General features: G+C 40.9%; 2 protein-coding genes and 1 pseudogene across 3 annotated transcripts in view; 2 read left to right on the top strand and 1 right to left on the bottom strand.

Annotated features, from left to right (window-relative positions):
• MTREX (Mtr4 exosome RNA helicase) overlaps nucleotides 1-19,347 on the bottom strand; it is a 67,279-nt gene extending 47,932 nt beyond the window's left edge. The window contains exons 1-10 of the mRNA XM_004608431.2: nucleotides 19,100-19,347; nucleotides 15,214-15,351; nucleotides 13,158-13,224; nucleotides 9,882-9,944; nucleotides 8,864-8,976; nucleotides 7,178-7,352; nucleotides 5,245-5,335; nucleotides 3,754-3,878; nucleotides 2,502-2,600; nucleotides 17-119 (exon numbers count right to left, since the gene is read on the bottom strand). Coding sequence (XP_004608488.1) covers nucleotides 17-119; nucleotides 2,502-2,600; nucleotides 3,754-3,878; nucleotides 5,245-5,335; nucleotides 7,178-7,352; nucleotides 8,864-8,976; nucleotides 9,882-9,944; nucleotides 13,158-13,224; nucleotides 15,214-15,351; nucleotides 19,100-19,233 — 1,108 coding nt within the window. The 5' untranslated portion in view covers nucleotides 19,234-19,347. The remainder of the gene's footprint in view (nucleotides 1-16; nucleotides 120-2,501; nucleotides 2,601-3,753; nucleotides 3,879-5,244; nucleotides 5,336-7,177; nucleotides 7,353-8,863; nucleotides 8,977-9,881; nucleotides 9,945-13,157; nucleotides 13,225-15,213; nucleotides 15,352-19,099) is intronic.
• Nucleotides 13,797-14,535, top strand: LOC129400825 (coiled-coil-helix-coiled-coil-helix domain-containing protein 2-like; annotated as a pseudogene).
• Nucleotides 19,348-19,676: 329 nt separating the features above from the next.
• Nucleotides 19,677-20,891, top strand: part of DHX29 (DExH-box helicase 29) — a 49,781-nt gene continuing 48,566 nt past the window's right edge. For both annotated transcript variants that reach the window (XM_004608430.2, XM_055123899.1), the window contains exon 1: nucleotides 19,677-19,932. In XM_004608430.2, coding sequence (XP_004608487.1) covers nucleotides 19,752-19,932 — 181 coding nt within the window. In that variant the 5' untranslated portion in view covers nucleotides 19,677-19,751. The remainder of the gene's footprint in view (nucleotides 19,933-20,891) is intronic.

Raw genomic sequence — 20,891 nt, 5'->3', positions numbered from 1 at the left:
AAAAGTTCCCACTTACCTTTTGTTCCTCCTTTCCGTCCCTTCTGATCTCCTTTTGCCAAATCACCCGCATCTCGAAGTACTTGCATTGCAGTATTGAAATTATCCTCCCTGAAGTCACCCTGGAATCACAGAAATTTCTTTATGTAACTTCACTAATATTTAATCATAATACATCTCAGAATACGTAACACATATCTCAAAACAAAGCTTGCTCAAATGACAAAAAATAAAAACGGTCACTAAAGTAACTTTAAAATGTGTTGCAAAAGGTAATAAGTGGTAAAAATATTGGATAAGCAAAACTTAAGAAGCTGAAAACTTGAGGACCTGAAACACATCCAGTACTGTAGCTCTGTCGTCCCACTGTTCACTGATTTGCTCGAGTGGGCACCAGTAGTGTCTCCACTGTGAGACTTGTTACTGTTTTTGGCATATTGAATACACCACGGGTAGCTTGCCAGGCTCTGACTGGAGAAAAACACATCCAGAAAACTAAAACATATTAAAACCCTTTTCCCCTCTGGAGAAGCCTATATTCTCTCTTGAACACAACTTTTCTTTCTCTGCCCTCACACTTCTCACAGTAAATTTCTTTTAATAAAATGATTTACAAAAAAGAAAATATTAGGAAAAAGGCCAGAGAAATAATACAGGAGTTGCATCCTATCAAACACCATTGAAATCCCTAGTACCATATAGGAATCCCCAGAGAATATCATTAGAGGTCACTCCTTAGCACAGTTAAAAATAGTCCCTGAGCACTATCAAGTGTGGCTCCGAAACCAAAAAATAAATGAAATATTTGGAAAGAAATGGAAATTTAATTCAGGCATAAGGAAAACAAAAATCTTGTTCAGTTGAAGATTAACTAAAAAGGCAATTATTAGATTTTATATATAAATAAGATCAAGAAAACCGAGACCAATAAAAGTCAAAAGTTTTAAAGCAAACTACATATTGCAAACTTAACAACAAAGCAATGTTTTCTGGTCACTTAGTTATTTTGTATTTGGTAAAGGAGTTATTTTTAGGATTAAATGTTTTTTTTTATTTACCCATCCTTTGGTATTGAACATACTCACTAATAACCTCCACTAGATTAAGAAATGTTATAAACATAAAGTAATCACAGGGCTGGAGCAATAGCACAGCAGTAGGGCGTTCGCCTTTCACGCAGCCGACCCGTATTTGATTCCTCCCCCCTCTCGGAGAGCCCAGCAAGCCACCGAGAGTATCAAGCCCACATGGCAGAGCCTGGCAAGCTACCCTGTGGTGTATTGGATATGCTAAAAACAGTAACAATAAGTCTCACAATGAGAGACGTTACTGATGCCCGCTTAAACAAATCGATGAGCAACAGGATGACAGTGACAGTGAATCATCACAAACTGACTTTTATTTATCTATTTTCTAGCAATTATACTTGCCATTCTTTATGTTTTTGAATGAAGTAATATGAAATAAATTTGTAACATGCCAGCCCCCCCCAAAAAAAAAACACCTCATTTATGACAGGGAGAGATATGTTACCACAATAAGGTTCAAGAACAAAAAAAGAATTTAGCGTAGTATGTTTTACTTGTCAAAAGTTGAAAATGCAGTTATGTAAATGAAAAAAAACAGTATACTATAGAGTATTAAATGATTTTAATTTTTATAGATTAAAATCATACAATTAATCATTACAAATTGACTTGCTGATTTATCTTCTGATAATTTTATTTGCCATTTCTTTAAGTTTTGTTGGAGCAAGCAATAGGAAATAAATTTGTTCTATGCCTGGGGCTGGAGCGATAGTACAGCGGGTAGGGCGTTTGCCTTGCACGCGGCCGACCCGGGTTCAATTCCCAGCACCCCATATGGTCCCCTGAGCACCACCAGGGGTAATTCCTGAGTGCAGAGCCAGGAGTAACCCCTGTGCATCGCCGGGTGTGACCCAAAAAAGAAAAAAAAAAAACCAAAAAAAAATAAATTTGTTCTATGCCTATGTCTATCAATGGGGCAGGCTGGGGATGGCAGGTACCGTGGGGAAATTGGCGGTAGGATTGGTGTTTCAAGACAACTCCTAAAACAATTTTAGTATGAACAGCTTTGTAATTCACACTGACTTAATTTCTAAGTGCCACAACAAGGGCTCTTAACTAAATAAATTAAAAAAGAAAAAAGTGTCACAAATCAGGACGGGAGTAACAGTACGGTGGGTAGAGCATTTGCCTTGAAGGACGCTAGTCCAGGTTCGATCCCCAGCATCCCATATGGTCCCCCGAGCACCAGTAATTCCTGAGTGCAAAACCAGGAGTAACCTGAGCACTGCCAGGTATGGCTCAAAACAAAGTAATTATAAAATAAAAATGAAAAATCTTAAAAATACCAAACACACATTACCCTAGAAACTTATACTGTGAAAGTACTCATAAAAAAAAAAACACTTTTTTTTAAAAAGGAAAGCAAGTAAAACCAACAAAATTTGACATAGATGAAAGAATGAAAATTGTACTTACATTTTCATCAACCACAAGATGCAAGCCATCTCCCCCTGCTGGAAAAATGTAGTGTTGCAATGGAGTAGGCCGGTAATCTGTGTAGATTACATGACATGGCTGTGAAAAAAAAAATTAAATGTATAAAATTTTATTGATTCAAAATAATTTCTTATTTTGACCTGTGTTTTAGAACCCGGAGAAATAAATTTTTAATTTAATCCTTCAAAACAATAAATAAATAAAACTTAAAACCAGGCAAGAGAAAATGTGGGAGGAAAAAAGAGGTCTATCAACTCACACTATCTGTTCAATTTCACCAACTCCCTAAACAGAGTCAAATATGTGATCTGAGCTTTAATAATACTTGGGTCCATACCCAAGACTGGTGATACCATAAAGCTATTTCTAATCCTACAGAGCTGGCCATACAAAAGACTGGCCGAGGTTAAATGTGGTTGTTTTGCCCAACAGAGGCTTCTCAAAGCCTCAGTAAAGTAGTAGTTTGGAGTGGTCTCCAGAAGATCCAGTTACAAAAACACCACTGGAGAGATTACAAACAAAAGAGGTCTGTGAGAATTCAGGTATTAAGGAAAAATAAGAGCAGAAAAACAAAAAAAATAAAAGTACACATTTTTACTCATGAATGTGGGGCCAGCACAATAGTATAGCGGGTAGGGCTGTACTCAGCAGGCAGAGCCCAACCCAGGCTCGATCCCCAGCATCCCATATGGTCCCCCGAGCACCAGTAGAAATAATTCCTGAGTGCAGAAACAGGAATAACCCAAAAAGGAAAAAAAAAAAACACATAAATAAATTTGTGCTATAAGTTTAGGTAAACTTGTATATCCTGCTGTTAAAGCTGGACTAAAAAAGCAAAAAGGTAATAGATCTAACTATATTCACATGAAAAACTATGATATGCTCAGAAGATTTCTAATACTAAGAGTTTACAGTAAATTTTCTGTATACTCATGGCTTGAACAGCATAAGTAAATTAAATAGCTTCCAACCTTGGCAAAATCAGAATCAACACAAGAGTGTTAAAGACCCCTTTTCTAAGAGAATGTGGTAACAATGGTTTTGATGTATAACTCAGAAATTCATACTTGTAAAAGTTAATCAGTCTATCACATAGTCTGATTTGAAAAAAAAACCTTTTCCATAAAGATGTCTTTTTTAATTCCAGGCCGTATCAGGAACAAGTATTGGATAAGGGAAAATCAACCTATAACTTTTTAAATGAAGATACTGAAAAAGAGGAAAAGAATACCTGTTTATGTAAATGGCAAATCCATTCAGCAAATTGACGAGCATTTGGAATAGTAGCCGAAAGAAAGACATAGTGGACATTATCAGGAAGCAAAATAATAGTTTCTTCCCATACCACACCACGCTCTGAAAAAAATAAATATGCCTTAGAATTCAGTGTCATTTTATTCATGAGTCTAAAATTGGAAATACAGGGGTCTGGAGTGATAGGACAGCAGGTAGGGCGTTTGCCTTGCATGCAGCCGACCCGGGTTCGATTCCCAGCATCCCATATGGTCCCCCAAGCACCACCAGGAGTAATTCCTGAGTGCAGAGCCAAGAGGAACCCATGAGCATTGCTGGGTGTGACCCAAAAAGCAAAAAAAATAAATAAATAAAAAATAAAATTAGAAATACAGAACACTGCACACAAAGACTGGTTTAGGAACAGAACCATACTGAAAACTATATTAGTCCTTACCATGATTTTATCCAAAAGAAAGTGACTAAACCAACACTTCTCAACTAGGGGATATATGCTCTCCCTATGGGTCTCCAGGATATTTCAAGAACGGGTGAAAATTGAATAAATTTTCAAGACACTAGAAAGCCAACTAGTATGACAGGGGGCCAGGGATCAGAAGGTTGAGTAACCCTGGACCTATAAACACAATGTAAACTGTAAATACAATGTTCTCTGAAATAGGCTGCAAAGAGCACACTAAATCCTTTTTAAAACCTAGTAAGAGTTCCAAGATAACGGAAATAACAATTCTACTTCACCCTGAGAAACTTCAGTTAAACCTGTATAGTTATACCAATAAATTTAGAAGAAACACCATTATTATCCAACAAGCAATCTACATCCAAATGACCTTAATGATCTTTAGAAAAAGATTTGATGAACAGAACTCTTTAAATTGTTATTTACTAGAGGCTGGAGTGATAGCACAGTGGGTAGGGCGTTTGCCTTGCACGCGGCCAACCAGGGTTCAAATCTCAGCATCCCATATGGCCCCCTGCACACCGCCAGGGGTGATTCCTGAATGCATGAGCCAGGAGTGACCCTGTGTGTTGCTGGGTGTGACCCAAAAAGCAAAAAAAAAAAAAGAAAAAAAAAAGTTGTTATTTACTAAATGGGAAAGAACCCCAAAAATAATCAGTTTGAGGATTTTTCCCTAAATAAATCAAGAAAGGAGCAATTATTTTAAAATCCATACCCTGTTCCAAATTGGAAATATTGTACAACTACAATTGTATTGCTTTCACAATAAACACAGATTAACTCAGTATTTTGTTTAAGAGAAAATAAAACCTTTCACTCAGCAAAAGTTATCATGTGCGAAGGTAATGGTACTTGAGTAAATCTTACTAGAAATACAGGTTGTCCACAAATTAAGTTTACTAGAAAATCTAAACAAATAAAAAATGTCACCAATTACCTGCTAAAAATTCCCAATGCCATCTTTAAGGAAAATACAAGGTACACGTCTCAACAACATAAAATATATACCTGAATCTCTCATGTAATGAATTTCATCAAATATGACCCAAGCAACTTCTCGCATAACTTCAGAACCTCTGTAGAGCATACTTCTCAAAATCTAAAAAAAAAAAAAAAAAATCTGAAAACTTTGCATGTAACAAAATCTCTTCTAACAAGGAATTTTAGAAATTCTTTCATGGAAACATTAAACTAATTCCGGGGACTTACATATCTTAAATATAAAGTATTAACCTAATAAGATTACTTTTATAAGGCTAGATAAATTAGTAATGATCTGAAACAATCCATGTTAACAATATCATCACCCCTATCTGTATACATCTTGAAAGTAAAGCTGCTTCCTAATATTTACTACATTATCCCAAGATCCAAACAGTGAGATCATCTTTTTTTTTTAAATAGACAAAGCTGTGCTAATATTATTTAAAAAAAAAATATTTTCTGCATGGTGATTGACAATACGGATAATGGCACGGTTTCATGCATAGAACATTTCAGTGCTATACCTTCCACCTGAGTGTCAGTTTTCCTTCACTATCTTCCCACTATTCCCACCCTCTGGCCTCTTTCACCCACTGCAATGCCACACATCCTACTGAAAATTTCTCAAAACACTTGGAATTGAAATTCTATATAACAATTCCACTTGCCAGCATCTACTCCAAGGACTCAAAAACTTTTTTTTTTTCTTTTTGGGTCACACCCGGCGATGCACAGGGGTTACTCCTGGCTTTGCACTCAGGAATTACTCCTGGCGGTGCTCAGGGGAACATATGGGATGCTGGGATTGGAACCCGGGTCGGCCGCATGCAAGGCAAACGCCCTACCCGCTATGCTATCGCTCCAGCCCTCAAAAACTCTATTGAGAAAAGACATTTTTACTCCTGTGTTCATTGCATAATGAAGTACAATAGCAAAAATCTGAAAACAATAAAAATGCCCAAGAACTTGATAAAGAAACCATGGTACTTATACATAACATACTACTTGGCAATAAGTAGTATTATTAAAATACTTGGCTATGTAAGTAGCATCATCAAAATACTATCAGACACTAAACAGACACTAAGTAGACATCAAATTACTGTCAGACACTATCTTTGAAAATGCTTAATGAAAAATTGCATATACGTGTAATACAAACATTCATAGTTTTTGACTAAACTTATATAGTTTATAACACTGTTTCAAGTTATCTACTGGCGTAAATTACTGTTTTTAAATTTAGAAAGAATGATCAAGCCCTATCAACTGCTATCGCGACAAGATTCCTAAAAATAGTGACATTCATTTTGGAAATAATAAACTCAATTCAAAAGTAAATGTTTACTAAGTAACTGGACATTAAAAATATTTTGGTGAGGGGCCGGAGCGATAGCACAGCGGGTAGGGCGTTTGCCTTGCACGCGGCCGACCCGGGTTTGATTCCCAGCATCCTATATGATCCCCTGAGCACCACCAAAGGTATTCCTGAGTGCAGAGCCAGGAGTAACCCCTGTGCATCGCCGGGTGTGACCCAAAAGAGAAAAAAAAATTAAATAAATTTTGGATATAGAAAATGAGAGAAAGAAAGAGAAAGAGAGAGAAAGAAAAAGAAAGAAAGAAAGAAAGAAAGAAAGAAAGAAAGAAAGAAAGAAAGAAAGAAAGAAAGGAAGGAAGGAAGGAAGGAAGGAAGGAAGGAAGGAAGGAAGGAAGGAAAGAAGAAAGGAAGGAAAGAAGGAAAGAAAAAGAAAGAGAAAGAGAGGAAGAAAAGAGAAAGAAAGAAAGGAAGAAAGGAAGAAAGAAAGAAAGAAAGAAAGAAAGAAAGAAAGAAAGAAAGAAAGAAAGAAAGAAAGAAAGAAGGAAAGAAAGAGAAAGATAGGTCAAACAATGGATGTTCTGAATTAACACACATTTTTAACACAAATTTTTTTTAAAAAGGAAACATCATGTAAATTACCTCTGTGGTCATAACAAGACAAGATGCTGTAGGATTAATAGTAACATCTCCAGTCATCAGACCCACATCTTGAAATTCTTCATACATTTCACGATACTTTTGGTTACTCAGAGCTTTAATTGGACTGGTAAATATTACACGCTGTTTTTCTCTTAAGGCCAATGCAATGGCATACCTGATGTGCAAAGGCAAATAATAATGAAGTATTTTTTAATATCTTTAAAACATAATACTTTTAAAAATTAAATATAATGATGTAACAATTTAAATATAATACTCTTAAAATTTAAATACTTTCAAAATTCTAGTTGGCAGATTTTAACCAATTTTTCACTCATTACTTAGTGTAAATGAAATTATGGTACATTCTTACTACGAAAAAGTTCTTCTATACTTAGTAGAATAAAATATGGTACACTGGGCTTGGGGGAGGACTAGACAAACTGGGAGTTGCTCCTGGAGTTGCTTGGGGAGTAATGTAGTATCAGGATCCTACTGGGATCAGCAACAAGTAGCTCCAGAGAACTCTGATGTGCCCCAGAAGCCCCCACCCCTAAGAGATTAAAGTAAAACAATGATTCAATAAATAAATATTGATAGCAAAATCTAAACTAACATAACCAAGATCCTCAAGATCTTGACCTCAGAGGGGTCTTCAATGATAAAAGCCCACCGACAGAACAAAAGCTTTAAAAGCTGGGCTCAACCAGGGTGAGCAGCATGTAAGAATAGCAGCTGTCTCTATCTCTTTGGCACCACAATTTAATTTTTAACAGATGGTCAGGATTATAGAGTAAAAACTCTTCAAAAAATTCTGCCAAGACAACTGGATAGTCACATGAAAAAAAAAAAGTAGGATCTTTACCATCAGAAATTATATAAAAATTAATTCAAAGGAGGGGCTGGAGAAATAGCACAGAGGGTAGGGCGTTTGCCTTGCACGCGGCCGACCCGGGTTCAATTCCCAGCATCCCATATGGTCCCCTGAGCACCACCAGGAGTAATTCCTGAGCACAGAGCCAGGAGCAACCCCTGTGCATCACTGGGTGTGATCCAAAAAGAAAAAAAAAATTAATTCAAAGGAGCCAAAGACAAAGCCAATCAGGGTCCAATTCACAGCACTACACACAGTTCTCTGAACACTACCAGGAGTAATCCCTGATCGCAGAGCCAGGAGTAAGCCTTGAGTGGCAGTGGGTATGGCCCCAAAGCAAAAACACAAAAAATTAACTCAAAATGAATCAAAAACCTTACTGAAAAGCTAAAACTAAAGAATTATTGAAGTACGTGGCAAAAATTAGACCTAAACCAAAACCAGTCTAAGTTCTACCTGAAAAGCCATAAAAGAAAGCCTTGAGAATATTTATTACATCTTTTACAATGTATTTTACTAAAGTAGAAAGGTCAAGAATATAGGCACAAAAATATTCATGATGCAAGGCAGCAAAATTCAATGTGTTGGCAGACAATCAAGAACCAGTAAGCATGAATGGGAAAGATAGCATGGATAGATAGATATGCTTGCCTTGTATACAATCGACCCATGTTCTATCCCGAGAACTGCATTAGGTCCCTTGAGCACCACCAGGAGTGACCCCTGAGCAGAGTCCGAGGAAGACTGGAGCAACACTGGGCATGAAACAATCAATAACCTAAAACTTTTATTTAAAAGGAAAAGCTACTTACTCAGCACATACAGTTTTTCCTGCTGATGTATGTGCAGACACCAGAACAGACTGATTATTATCAACACACTGAATTGCTTCTCTTTGAAAAGCATCAAGAATGAATGGGTATTCCTATAAAAACAAAAAAATTAGCCAAGTGCATAAAAATACTAAGCTATACCAAAGCAAACTTTAAATCAAAAGGGACAAATTTTATTCAGGAAATATGTCACCCACTAAAGAAAACTAGGAAGAGTAAGAGTTCTTTAACCAGGTAGCAAAGAAGATAAATTCAGCTGGTTAATCTTTCAATAAATTATGCTTATAGATACTTTAATTACTATAAAGTAATCATTACCATTTATCAAAGACTTGCTTGTGCAACATTGGCAACTACAAGACAATTTTATATATAGTATAAAAATTTCACTCTTAAATTAGTAACTTCCTTTCACAGAACTTTGAAGTTCTAAAACCTAATGTCCCTCACTTAAGTTCACTCAGCAGAAGCAGAAAATCATATCACATTTTAAGAATTCATGCTCCACCATACCATCATTTTTTATTTAGATAAAATGACTTAAGACACTAAAACTACAGGCAAACTTACTATGAATACTTTTCCTAGAGAAAAAATTGCTGATTTCCATTCTTTTAAAAGGTTGAAGAGCCATTAACTTATGAAACAATCTTTGCCAGAGAGAAAGTATAATAGAATGCTTGCCTTGCACACAGCTGAATAGGTAAGATCCCTTGCTTCAATTATACAATCCCTGAGCCCCACCATAAGTAATCAGTGAGTGCAGGGCCAGGAATAAGGGACAAGCATCATCCTCAATGTGGCCTCAAAACAAAAATGAACAAAATATCATATGATGCTTGCTTTTCAATATACTGATTTAGTTCTCACCATATTTAAAAAGAGGTGGCTTCTTGTTATATATACAGTGGAAAATAAAAAAAATCTGATCTGAAAGACTTCAAGATTTTTAGGGGGGAAAAACTTTACAGCGGTACAAAATGTATTAAATACAGACCTTCGCAGCTTTCCCAACTCGGGGTTTCAGAGGTAAATAATCTTCATCTGCAGGAAGTGCAACCTAATATTAGAGAGAGGAAAATCAATTTATTACTCAAGAATTACTATAGTCAGGGACTGTAGCAAGAGTACAGAGGATAGTGCAAGTGGCCTTCCCAGGTTCAATCCCTGGCACTTCATATGGTCCCCTGAGCCCCACTAGCCACTAGTGATTCCTGAGTGCAGAGCCAGGAGTAAGCCCTGAGCACCACTGGGTGTGGCTCAAAAACAAAAGCAAAAGCAAAAAAGAATTACCATATTCAGTATTCCATACGTAATGCTGGTTTATAAAATAAAGGTGGTTAACTAGAGATTCTTATACCTTGTGGAGATGGTCTTATGCAAGAGGCCAGAGTACAGGGGTCATACACATAATCTGAGTTCGATCCCCAGCACCCAGACTGCCTGAACATTACAGACTGCAGTCCTGGAGGCCCCGAAGCACCATTGGAAGGACCTAGTAGTCCTGAGGACATCAGAGGCCCCATGCAGCACTGCCACTCCAGCACAAGGCAGCAATGAATTGCCAGCCCAGTAGGTCGATATTAACCCAGAGTGGTAACCAACCCTTCAAGTACCTCTGATGAGGCCCCACCCACAACCCCGCCAAAAAGAACAAACAGGGGGCTGGAGCAATAGCACAGCGGGTTTGCCTTGCACACGGCCGACCCGGGTTCGAATCCCAGCATCCCATATGGTCCCCTGAGCACCGCCAGGAGTGATTCCTGAGTGTAGAACCAGGAGTAACCCTTGTGCATCGCCCGGTGTGACCCACCACAAAAAGAACAAACAACTAAAGCTGCAGCACTCTAAAACCTCTAGTAGTGTTTATTGGGAGACTATTTCTGGGAGGATAGAAAGATAGTGCAGGGGTAAGGCATTTGACCTACATATGACAAGCCTAGCTAGATCTCTACACTGCATAAAGTATACCCAAGTAATACCAGGAATGAGCCTAAGCACAGTCAGGTGTGGCCAAATCCCACATTGTCAAAAAAAAAAAGTTTAAAAAGAAACCAACATTACACAATACTGAAAAAACCTGAATGAATTTTTTTTTTAAAAAAAAGTTTTTTTAAACTTAAATTAAAGGGGCTGGAGCAATAGCACAGCGGGTAGGGCATTTGCCTTGCACGCGACCGACCCGGATTCGATTCCCAGCGTCCCATATGGTCCCCCAAGCACCGCCAGGAGTTAATACATGCATGAGCCAGGAGTAACCCCTGTGCATCACCGGGTGTGACCCAAAAAGCCAAAAAAAAAAAAAACTTAAAAAGATTTTTTAATTCAGTGGTAGAAGAGCTGCCTGAACACTTTGATAATGATGCAATATCTGTACATCAGAACTGTACTACTGTAACCATGTTATTCTGTCATTGTCACTCCATTGCTCATCGATTTGCTCGAGCAGGCACCAGTAATGTCTTTCATTTTGAGACTTATTGTTACTGCTTTTGGCATATCGATTACACCATGTTATTACATTATAAAATATTTTTTTTAAAAACTATTAAAATTTTAGGTCTCTCAGGGGCTAGAGAAATAGTACAGTCAGTAGGACCCATGCCCCTCCAGGAGTGACCTCTGAGCAAATAGCCAGGAATAAGCCTTGGGAACAGACAGGTATGGCCCCAAATCAAATAAAATAGTCTATTTCCCATATACTTTAAAATCCTGTGTCTCTTAGAATTGTGGCATACCATAAATCAGGGGCTAATGGATTTGCCATAAATCAATCACTAACAAGATAAAAAAAGGACATAACCTATAAAAGAGCACTGTTACTTTCAAAGAATGGTAACAAAGACTAGTAAATAACCTATGCTAGATACTTAATTTTCTGATACAGTCTTAATAGCCTCCCTAGACAGATTCCTTATTCAAAATTCAATAAAAATTAAAATTGTAATGTGGCATATTAGCATATACTCCAGATGAAAGAACTTATATTCTCACCAAGTCTTTAAACCAAAACTCATAGCAGTTTTATTATGAATAACCAGATAAAATCTGTAAAACAAGCCAAATGTACTCTACTGGGCGAGCAGTCAAACAACAATACCATATACAGGAAACAAAAAAAGAATTGATACGGCCAACATTTGGATGCATCTCATAAAATTAGTTTTAATTTTAAACTTAATTATGAAATTAAGCCTAACTTCAAAAGGTAATATAGTTTTATTATTTCATAACAATTACATAACAATTTTGAAGCAATAAAATTATAAAGAAACCTGATTGGTGATTATCAGTGTGGGGAAAAGACGGGGAAGTGGTGGTAAATAGGTAGAAGGGAGACCTGTGATTACAGAACACAATTGTATCTTGATTGTGGTAATAAGTCCACACATATGATAAAACTGCATAGAATTAACACCTCTGTGGTCCTCCTTTCCCACAATACACTCACATAAACACAAATGAGAGCATATAAACCTGGAGAAATCTAAAAGGTCTTTGGATGTCAATTTCTTGGTTCTGGTATCATCTAGTAATTATTCCAAATTATTACCTTGGGGGAAATAGATGAAATGGAATCTCCTTGCACATTTTTTATAATTTGCAATGATTATTTAGAAATTAAAATAAGAAATACACACAAAACCACATCTAAAACATTAAGCTCATGTAGGCTAGTGGAGATATGGAGATGGCTCAAAGAACTAGAGTACATGCTATGCACACAGGAGTCTCAGATTCAATCCCCAGAACTGCATGGATCTTGGAGTACTGAGCTTGGAGCAGTCATTGAACACCGCTGGGTGGGGTGGAGTCGGAGGATAGACTACACACCTTTTTGAAAAAAGCTAGGCAAAGTGCTGTGCCAGAATCTGAGTTTATGTTTGAATACAAAGCTTCACCCTCTTCAACAAGTCAGTGTTTCTCAACTTTTTTTTTCCTGACTGTGGCCTCCTAAAATTGTTTCTTTCCTGTGCCCGAGTCCTCCTACTAACTGGTCCACTAGTTTCATGCCATATGTCATGATCTCCCACCTACGCAATTTTCACGTGTAATCTTCCTGGAATACTTAAGAAGCCCAGAGGGGCACTGGGAATCCTCCTGGAATACTTAAGAAGCCCAGAGGGGCACTGGGAAATGGCCACTAAGCCATGCACATCGCATAGAAACACCATTCTTTCCAAAGCCCTTAAGGTTGAACTGCTGATCATCATACTAGTGTAAGCAAAAGCCCATTCATCACCCCAACCGATGATACACTATCTATGCTTACCTCATGTGTGCAGCCTTCAACAGTTTCAACAGACTGCACCTTGACTCTGGGCATCAAGTCTGCCAAACTTTGAAAAGAAAAAAACGGTAAAGCAATATTAAAATAATTCTTCTGTAGTTAATAAGCCTCTTATCTGCACTGTTGAGGAAAATTACACTGTCCTAATATCTGCAGACCAAATAGGGAAAAACTCAGCTATTAAGAAAATACATAACTCACTAATTAAAAAATAAATTAATTAAAAAAGAAAATACAAAGAGGCACACAGATAGTTTAAACAGCAGGTGATCATACCTGGAACACACGAGGTGCTGAGGTTGAGCTGCCAGCATTTCAGTGGCTCCTGAGGACTTATAGGTAGATAGCTTCAGTGGCTCCCAGCCCTGAGTAACACTGCAGCACTATGCCCTAGGACTGAACTTTCAAGTCTGACTGCGGAGTCTAATATTTTAAGGAGTGGTAACAAGACCACTAGAGAGCACCATTCCAAAGGAAAACAAAACGTGTTCATAACACTCCAATACACACTGAGAATTCAAAATGGTCAGCTAAGGGCTGGAGGGGAAAACTAACTCTTCCAGTGGTCTTCTCTTTTGGATGCTTTTTAGATATGACTTTAAAGCGTCGATGCTATGACTAATGACTAAAGGAATATGTTGTTTCTTCTTTAAAAAATTAAAGGACTGGAGTCAGGAAGATAGTAAAATAAATAGGATGTTTGCCTTGCACATGGCAGACCTGGGTTTGATCCCTGACACTCCATATAAACTCCAAGGCATGCAAAGAATAATCCCTGAATATAGAGCCAGGAGTAAGCCCTGCACACAGCTAGGTGTGCCCCCCCGCCCCGCCCCCAAAATAAGGCTCAAGAATCTCAGAACTGGGCCACCTCCAGAGATTCTGAGGTCTCCTCAGTTCTGTTCTTGTAGACGCCGAGGTGCTGTGAACTTGTCATGCAGTGTTGAAGCCAAAGTTGTACCTCATGGGTTACCCCCGCCTCCGGCCAGCCGGGCACCATCAATGAGAGCTGCACCTAGGACAGCACCAGCAGCTAAGTCACCAGCCACTGCCTTTCAGCAGGCTGGTCTCATGGCCCAGAAGGCAAGCACTGCAGCTGATGTGGCTGTAGGCATTGCTGCTGGCCACACTTAGTCACGCCATCTGCCCAGGAAGTAACACTGAGCCCACAGGGCCTTCTGTCACTGACCAGGCACCTGAGAGAACTCAGCCAGCTCACCAGCAGCAGCAGCAGTTTGGGCCCTGTCACTATAACATCAAACAGCTTTTGGAGTGTGCCCAGAACCAGGGTGACCTTAAACTTTGTGAGGGTTTTGGTGAGGTATTGAAACAGTGCTCATTTGCAAACAGACTAGCCTAATCAAGAAATTGAAGACAGGGAAAATCACCTTGAAAGAGCAATTTAATTGAGCATAAAATTACAATTAGCAGTGAAATGCAAATGATTGAAGACTATTCTCAGTAGCTTCCTTGCTTCCAACTTGTTCTGAAGAGGTCTTATTATCTAACTCAGATTGGTTCACTGAGATGGGGCTGAGCAAATGTTTGTGGGACTTTCTTAAACATGCTTTTGTAATATCAGAGTGTACGGATTAGAATTATGTGATTTTCTAAAAAGAAAAAAAAAATCTCAGAACTGGATTCTAAAGTGTTTTCTTATATTGTCTTTCATTGCCCTGAAACTTACTTTAGTCCTCTATAAGTTTATATGAACATGAGTATTTTTTCTTCAATTCTCTAACTCTGCGATCACTTTCATAAATAGCACACATAACTTCTGAAACTTCATGCAACCAATTCAGTGTATAAAGTACTAACATTCACGGGGCCGGAGAGCTTGTGCAATGGTCTGAGCACATACTTTGCATGCAGGAGACCCAGCTTCAATTCTCAACACCAGAGTCGCCTGCCACTGTCAGAAGTAATCCCTGAGCAGGGAGACAGGGGAACAAGCCCTGAAGCACCACCAAGTGTGACCCAGGAACAAAAACAGTACATTTAGAATAATAAATTTTATTTTATGACAATGGAATACTACCTTATATCTTCAGTTACTGTCTCTTCTACTCGGGGCTTCTTTCCAAAAATGGGTTCATCGGTGCCTTCAAAATCTGCATCTCTCTTGGTTTTTCCAGCAGTAGTCGATTCTGACTGTAATTTATCATCAAGACGTTTTCTGTAAAGAGTTTAGAAAATAAACTCTGAAGTATCGGGTCATATTTTATGGCTGACTTCACAAAATATTATTCCAAACATAATTGAGACATCATAAAAGAAAGCATATAAGCAGATGTGATAAATCAAAACTGAAACTCAGAATATCTTGCTTGTCTAATAAAACTGACACACCACTACTTTTTCCCCCTCTTCTATAGTCCTTGGAAATTCTGTTTTTAAAGTATTTTGAAACTCATATTAACATAACTATTACATGACAGTTTTCATATTCTAAATTAGTACTAGGGAGAACTCTCAAGCCACTGATACATATATGCCTGGTTTTCACGAAGCACCCTGATAGCGCACTGCTCCCTGAACACCACCTGATGTGGCCTTGGTGACTCTCAGGCACTACCCTCAGGCATGCACCTCACTGTCAGGCAAATATCACCAAGCCACGTATCACTGGGAGTGGCCCTGGGACCTTATAACCCCACCATCAGTGAATGGACATTATTCTTTTTTTTTTTTTTTTTGCTCTTTGGGTTACACCTGGCGATGCACAGGGGTTACTCCTGGCTCTGCACTCAGGAATCACCCCTGGCAGTGCTCAGAGGACCATATGGGATGCTGGGAATCGAACCCAGGTCGGCCATGTGCAAGGCAAACACCCTACCCGCTGTGCTATTACTCCAGCCTCCAAATGGACATCATTATTCTTAAGGGGAAAAAAATCTAAATATAAAACCTTTAGGTATTTACAGGAGCACCCTCAACAAAAAAATCAATGATTTCTCTAATGGCATTATTATTTGGGAGGAAAAGTATTTTGTGATTGGGTTCAGTGATCAAAATAGTGACAATTAAATGCTGCTTGGAAGACAGAACCTTAAAAAGGAAATTCAATCTGACCCATATCTTATCAATTCTAAAGGCCAGGGAGAGAGCTCAAAGGACTGGATATCGTGTTTGGCAAATACAAGATCCTGAGTTTGATCCCCAGTCCCATATCCCCTGCTAAACACCAGTGGGTCAGGCCCTGCTAGACTGCAGCACCAGAGGCCGCAGCAGTCGCACATCATTAGGCCAAAGCACTGAACTGTGAGGCCTGGTGGCAGAACCAATTATCTCTGGGAGTGGACCCTGAGACCACCCAGAACACAGTTTCTCTGCCACCTCACCCACAAAATCAATCATGTTAGGACTGGAGCAACAGCACAGTGGGTAGGGCATTTGCCTTGCACACGGCCGACCCAAGTTCGATTCCTAGCATCCCATATGGTCCCCAGAGCATTGCCACGAGTAATTCCTGAGTGCAGAGCCAGGAGTACCCTGTGCATCACCAGGTGTGACCCCCCCCAAAAAAAAATTATTCATGTTAATCTTAGGCATAATTGTAAAAGAGTAAAATAATAAAACTTAAAATTGAGAAATGAGCTAGGAGAGCAGGGGTTAGGGTACACTATTACACACCTAACCCAACTTCAATTCCTGGCATCACTGGGTGCAGCCTTGGAGGCCCTGAACTCCTGGGTACTCCCTAGCACCACAAGGGCCGAGTAACATCACATCCTCAAGCCCTTACATTGAAATCCCAGCCCAGTGGCCAAAAATTACTAACAGGGCCCCCAGATCTCCTGAGAAACATTTGGGAGGTACAAATAAATGTAAATTAATTGAGAAATGTATTTGTCTGTCATATTAAGATAAAAATTGGTAATCAAAAATTTTTGATAAATGGAACGTATTAAAACAAAGAATTTGCTCATCAAAAGGTATCATTAAGAAAATAGAGTCAAAACAAAGTAGACGATATAACTGACAAAAACAAGAAAACCTATGTCCAAAATACTGGGAGTAGGACTTGCCAAATAAAAGGTCATCCAATAAAAAATATGCAGATTTTAATGTACTTTATGAAAGAGGATATCCAAATAACTAAGAAGCATATACAAAGAAGTTCAAAGCCCACTGATTATCAGGAAAAAAATTAAGTTACTATGATGAAAATTAATATCTACACTAGTATTGATACTAAAATTAGAGAAATTAGTTATGTGTTATATTGTAAACATCACAGACAAGTTGCCCTTTCAAACACTACAACCTTAAATTATCTTTGTCTTGGGAGAGAGGGAAAACACTTGTTCTTTTTCTTTTTCTTGAACAGTTCCCCCAAACTGTACAACACCCTCTAACTCAAGGAGACATTTTTTTCCTACTCTGTTCCACTCTTTCATATGTGACATTTCACACCTGATTTCCCTGCTGTCCCCTTGCTCTTTAAGTGTCACCATACATTCCCAAAGGGATGTCACCTCAACCCATACCAGCTCAAATATCCGCCTCCTGTTCAGAGGTTCCTCCAAACCCTGATTAAAATTCAACCATCTGTTCACCTAATAAATTGCAGTACTTTGGTTAATGAACTATTACTAAATAATTTTCTCCGAATTGCCTTATTTTCCCTCTCCCTGAAGTCTGTTGATTTCCATTTCACTTTTTATCCTGAGTAAAGGCCTATCCATTATTTTTTTCCTTCACATTTTTACATACTTCCTTTTCCCTGAACTGAGGGTATGTTATTTTTAAATCTCATTATCTACCCGGATCATTACCTTGCTAACTAAATCTCTCACCATCCGTATCTTTTCTCCTTCCATAAGCTGTCACACCACTAGCAAATTAACTTTCCTTACTCGTGATTGGTCAGTCCACCAGTCCGGAAAAGACCCCAAACCATCTGTTTGACAATCCAGACCTCAGACAGGGTATAAAGGGACTCTCAAGAGATCATAAATAATCTGTCACCTCGGCCTTAAACTGCTGCCGTAGCAAGGATGCCCTCGGGTCCAATCTGCACGACTGGAAACAAAAACGCACGCGCTGCGCTGCGCTGCGCTGCACATCTGGCTTCTCGCCGCTGGACACCCAGGGCGCGCCGGGCTCTCCCAGGAACCACCAAGAGACACGAATTTCCGGAACCTCAGGCTCCACGGATCCGTTCGTGCACTCCCGCGCTGGGTATCTCAGTAACCGCCTCTCCGGAGGTGTCCCGCTCGATCTCCGGTCCCAGACTGAAAACCCTCCCGGGCACAAAGCAGTCAGCAGCAAATCTTGTAGGTATACAGCGAGTCACCTTCATCTAACTGCGATGTTAGCCTTTGTACCACTAGGAAACATTGTTGCACCCTTTCTCTGTGCCTAGCTCCGCCAGGCTACAGAATCGTGCAAAGACAATCACGTTTTAAAAATATCTATGTTTTTGTCAAGTTTCGACTCCTTCAGAGGCAGCATTTGAGAACGTGTTCGAGACGTCAGCCCGGGAGCCGGCTTTGCACACATTTGACCCTCCCCCCGGAGCCCTCGTGGGACGCCCCGTGACTCCTTTCCACGGCAAGAAAACACCTCGCCGGAACTTAGGCTTCTCTCCCGGGTGACCATTATCGCTCTCTCCCCCTCCAAGTCAACCCCCGTGATCAATCCTGGGGATCCAAGCCTCGGGCTCAAGCGGTCCCGGGCACGGCTAGAAGGACCCAGTGCCTCGGCGCCAGAGACCAGCTCCCAGCTCACGGCGCCGGGCGCAAACCACCCCCGCGCCCCCGAGGGAGACCCTCTTTCTCTCTCTCCGACACGTCCTCAACTCCCCCTGACGGCTCGAATGCGGCGGGGGCACGCCTCGCTTTCCCCGCTCTCCCGAACAGAGTCGTGTTCTCTTCCTCTCAACGAGGAATAAAAACCACCACCGTGCACGTCTTCCTTACCCTGCCTTTTCCGCAGAGCCCGGCGGCCCCTTCCACTTTGTCTTCTCTTTCTCCTTGTCCTTTTTGGTCCCGGCCGCAGCCGTCGAGTCGTCTTCGAACACGCTGAAGAGCTCATCTCCGAAAGCATCCGCCATCTTTCGGAGCGGGGAGGTGGGGGGCGGGGAGGGAAGGGACCGAATCTCCCTCCTACCCACGATGCACCGCGACTGCACAAGTAACGCCCCCCCCACCCCCGCCCCAACCGTAGCCGGTGGGAGCCAAAAATAGTCGAGTCACACAATCGCCAGTAATTCTTCTTTAACACTTGTTTTTGTCTTGGCCCTTCTTTTCCAACCTTTCTATTTCCCCCCTTCCCTTCCTATCTTTTCTTTCCGATCACTACTCAGTGGGCAGCTTAATAACAGCGAGAGCAGCCCGGTTCAGGAGGTCGGTACGGAGCCGGCACGTTTGGAGCGGCAGGGGGCGGGTCCTGGGAAGATCGGACCAATAGCGAGGCAGCGACGGACCCGGCCAGCGGAACCCGGATTTAAGGGCGCCGGGTGGCCGCGCAGGGCCCGGAGCATGTGACGAACTTCCGAGTCCTGGCTGGGGGTGGGTAATTCCAGGACGCGAACCGAGGAGGGGGCGGGAATCATCTTGCCACCACTGCAGCATGGGCGGCAAGAACAAGAAACACAAGGCTCCCGGAGCCGCGGCGGTCCGCGCCGCCGTGTCTGCTTCTAGAGCCAAAGCCGCCGAAGCCGGGGCCGCCGGCGAGGCCCAAAGCAAGAAGCCGGTGGCCAGGCCACCTCCCGCCGCAGCCTCCAGCACCAAGGATCCCCGGGGCAAGCAAGGTACGGGAGGGAGAGTAGCCGGCGCAGCCGGGCTTTCTGCCTGAGCCTCCTGATGCTCGTTCCGAGGGCGACGCTTTCGCACCTGGGAGGATCCTGCGTCGCCGCGAAACGCGCGTCTGGCGAGCTGGAGAAATTGTCCAGCCGGGGAGGGCGCTTGCCTTGCGCGTGGCCGACCGGGGTTCGATCCCCCACATCCCATATGGTCCCTCCCAGCACCGACCAGAATGATGCCTGACTGCAGAGCCAGGTAGTCAGCCCTGAGCATCGCCGGGTGTGCCCCTGCCAAACAACAAAAATGTATGTCTTCCACACCTGGAGCTGGTAGCGCCGCATCATTAGCCCTGTCTGGGTGTGAGTTGCAACCTGGCGTCTGCCTCCTATCCCCACTATTTTCCCCTTCCTGCTTTAAAGTTAAAATTTGCACTTGCACCCCTTTGGGTAGGTAGAAACCAGTTCAGGGCTATCATCCTAATGAGTGCGGTTAACGCACAGTTCGCATCATTTTCAGTAACGATGGAGTTGTTGCCATCTGTTATGGGAATACGGAAAAAATTATTAAGAATTTTAGTGTTTGTACACCGAATATGTGTATGCCCTATTGTAAAAAAAAAAAAATCTGCAGTCTTGACCACAGCTAGACAATTTTGCTCTGATAGTAGACTCCTGCAGATTGATCATCAGGCCGCTGATGATTTTTAAAAATGAACAGTTGAGGGCTGGAGCGATAGTTCAGAAATAACACGCTTTGCCGTACCCCCGGCCCTTACCCCTTCAACCCTGATACACCATAAGATGCCCCTAGCCTGCGAGGAGTGATCCCTGAGCTCAGCCGGCGTGGCCCAAACCATCACCACCACCTCCGAAAATCTATGTACTAAATTTGTGGTGAATTTTTTCTAACTATAGAGCCACACAAAAAATTGCCACCTGTTTTTTTGTTATTTTCTTTTTTCTGTTTG

Source organism: Sorex araneus, chromosome 1 (assembly GCF_027595985.1).
Source record: "Sorex araneus isolate mSorAra2 chromosome 1, mSorAra2.pri, whole genome shotgun sequence".
NCBI classification, from domain to species: domain Eukaryota; kingdom Metazoa; phylum Chordata; class Mammalia; order Eulipotyphla; family Soricidae; genus Sorex; species Sorex araneus.
Note: the sequence above shows the minus strand (reverse complement) of the source record. Positions and strands in the feature narration are given on the sequence as shown.